Source organism: Bufo gargarizans, chromosome 4 (genome assembly GCF_014858855.1).
Source record: "Bufo gargarizans isolate SCDJY-AF-19 chromosome 4, ASM1485885v1, whole genome shotgun sequence".
Lineage (NCBI taxonomy): Eukaryota > Metazoa > Chordata > Amphibia > Anura > Bufonidae > Bufo > Bufo gargarizans.
The window spans coordinates 5,909,842-5,912,090 of NC_058083.1; the positions used below are offsets into that span (position 1 = coordinate 5,909,842).

The 2,249-nt window shown below is 34.0% G+C and overlaps 1 protein-coding gene across 1 annotated transcript in view; it reads left to right on the forward strand.

The window, feature by feature from the left end:
* Nucleotides 1-111, forward strand: part of MEP1A (meprin A subunit alpha) — a 43,630-nt gene extending 43,519 nt beyond the window's left edge. The window contains exon 15 of the mRNA XM_044291633.1: nt 1-111. Coding sequence (XP_044147568.1) covers nt 1-41 — 41 coding nt within the window. The 3' untranslated portion in view covers nt 42-111.
* The last annotated feature ends 2,138 nt before the right edge of the window (nt 112-2,249 follow it).

Genomic DNA, 2,249 nt, shown 5'->3' on the forward strand with positions numbered 1-2,249 from the left:
CTTTGACTATTGCAGTCCTTGCCATAATGAGCAGAAAATAAAAGCGGTGTATATGCAGAAAATATGCATGTATGTAAATAAACAATAAATCATTAACCCCTTCAATACGGAGCCACGTGTCACTTTATGTGGTAAAACTCTTTTACTTACCCAGGCCATTCTGAGATTGTTTTCTCGTCACATATTGTACTTCATGACAGTGGTAAAATTGAGTCAAAAATTTTCATTTTAATTTATACAGAAATACCAAATTTACCCAAAATTTGGAAAAACTTGCAAATTTGCAAATTTTTATTTCTCTACTTTTATAATAGATAGTAATAACTCCAAAAATAGTTACTACTTTACATTCCCCATATGTCTACTTCATGTTTGGATAATTTTGTGAATGCCACGTTAGAAGGCTTAGAAGTTTAGAAGCAAATCTTGAAGTTTTTTGAAGATTTCCAAAACTTACTTTTTAAGGACCAGTTGAGGTCTGAAGTCACTTTGTGAGTCTTACAAAAAAGAAACCACCCAAAAATTACTCAATTTTAGAAACTACACCCCTCAAGGTATACAAAACTGATTTTACAAACTATGTTAACCTTTTAGGTGATCCACAAGAATTAATGTAAAAGGAGATAAAATTTCAGAATTTCACTTTTTTGGCAGATTTTCCATTTTAATCAATTTTTTCCACTAACAAAGCAAGGGTTAACAGCCAAACAAAACTCAATATTTATTGCCCTGATTCTATAGTTTACAGAAACACACCATATGTGGTTGTAAACTGCTGTACAGGCACACGGTAGGGTGCAGAAGGGAAGAAACGCCATATGGTTTTTGGAAAGCAGATTTCACTGGGATAATTTTAAGCTGCCATGACACATTTGAAGACCCCCTGATACACCCCTAGAATGGAAACTCCCAAAAAATGATCCTATTTTGTAAACTACACACCTCAAGGTATTCAAAATTGATTTTGCTAACTTTGTTAAGCTTTTAGGTGTTCCACAGGAATTAATGGAAAATAGAGATGAAATTTCAGAATTTCACTTTTTTGGCAGATTTTCCATTTTAATCAATTTTGTCTACTAACAAAGCAAGGGTTAACAGCCAAACAAAACTCAATATTTATTGCCCCGATTCTGTAGTTTACAGAAACACCCCATATGTGGTCGTAAACTGCTGTAAGGGCACATGGCAGGGAGCAGAAGGAAAGAAATGCCATATTGTTTTTGGAAGGCAGATTTCACTGGGAAAATTTTAAGCTGCCATGTCACATTTGAAGGCCCCCTGATGCACCCCTAGAGTTGCTCTACATTGCACTTTTTGTGAGGCAAGATAAAAAATAGCTATTTTGGCACCGTTCTTATTTTATGTTATTTACAATGTCCATCTGACAGGTTAGATCACGTGGTATTTTTATATAGCAGGTTGTTACCGACGCGGCGATACCTAATATGTATACCTTTATTTATTTATTTATGTTTTACGCAATAACAGTTTTTTTTTCATTTAAAAAAAATCATGTTTCAGTGTCTCCACATTCTGAGAGCCCTATTATTATTATTTTTTTAGGAGATTGTCTTAGGTACGGTCTCTTTTTTGCGTGATGAGATGACGGTTTGATTGGGGTGCATATGACTTTTTGATCACTTGGTATTACACTTTTTGTGATGTAAGGTGACAAAAAAATGGCTTTACACTGTTTTTATTTTATTTTTATTATGTTGTTTACCTGAGGGGTTAGGTCATGTGGTATTTTTATAGAGCAGGTTGTTACGAACGCGACGATACCCAATATGTATACTTTTTTTTTTTTTTACATTTAACACAATAAAAGCATTTTTGAAACAAAAAAATCATGTTTTAGTGTCTCCATAGTCTCAGAGCCATAGTTTTTAACATTTTTTGGGCGATTGTCTTAGGTAGGGGCTCATTTTTTGTGGGATGAGGTGATGTTTAGATTGGTACTATTTTGGGGGGCATATGACTTTTTGATCGCTTGCTGTTGCACTTTTAGTGATGTAAGGTGACAAAAAATGGTTTCTTTAGCACAGTTTTTATTTTATTTTTTTGACGGTGATCACCTGAGGGGTTAGGTCATGTGATATTTTTATAGAGCCGGTTGATATGGACACGGCGATACCTAATATGTATACTTTTCCTTTTTCCCCAAATTTTTTTAATTTTTATACACAGCAGAACACCTCTGAAATGTCCCTTTTAATGCAGAAAAATCTAAATTCCCATCCTTTTTTTAA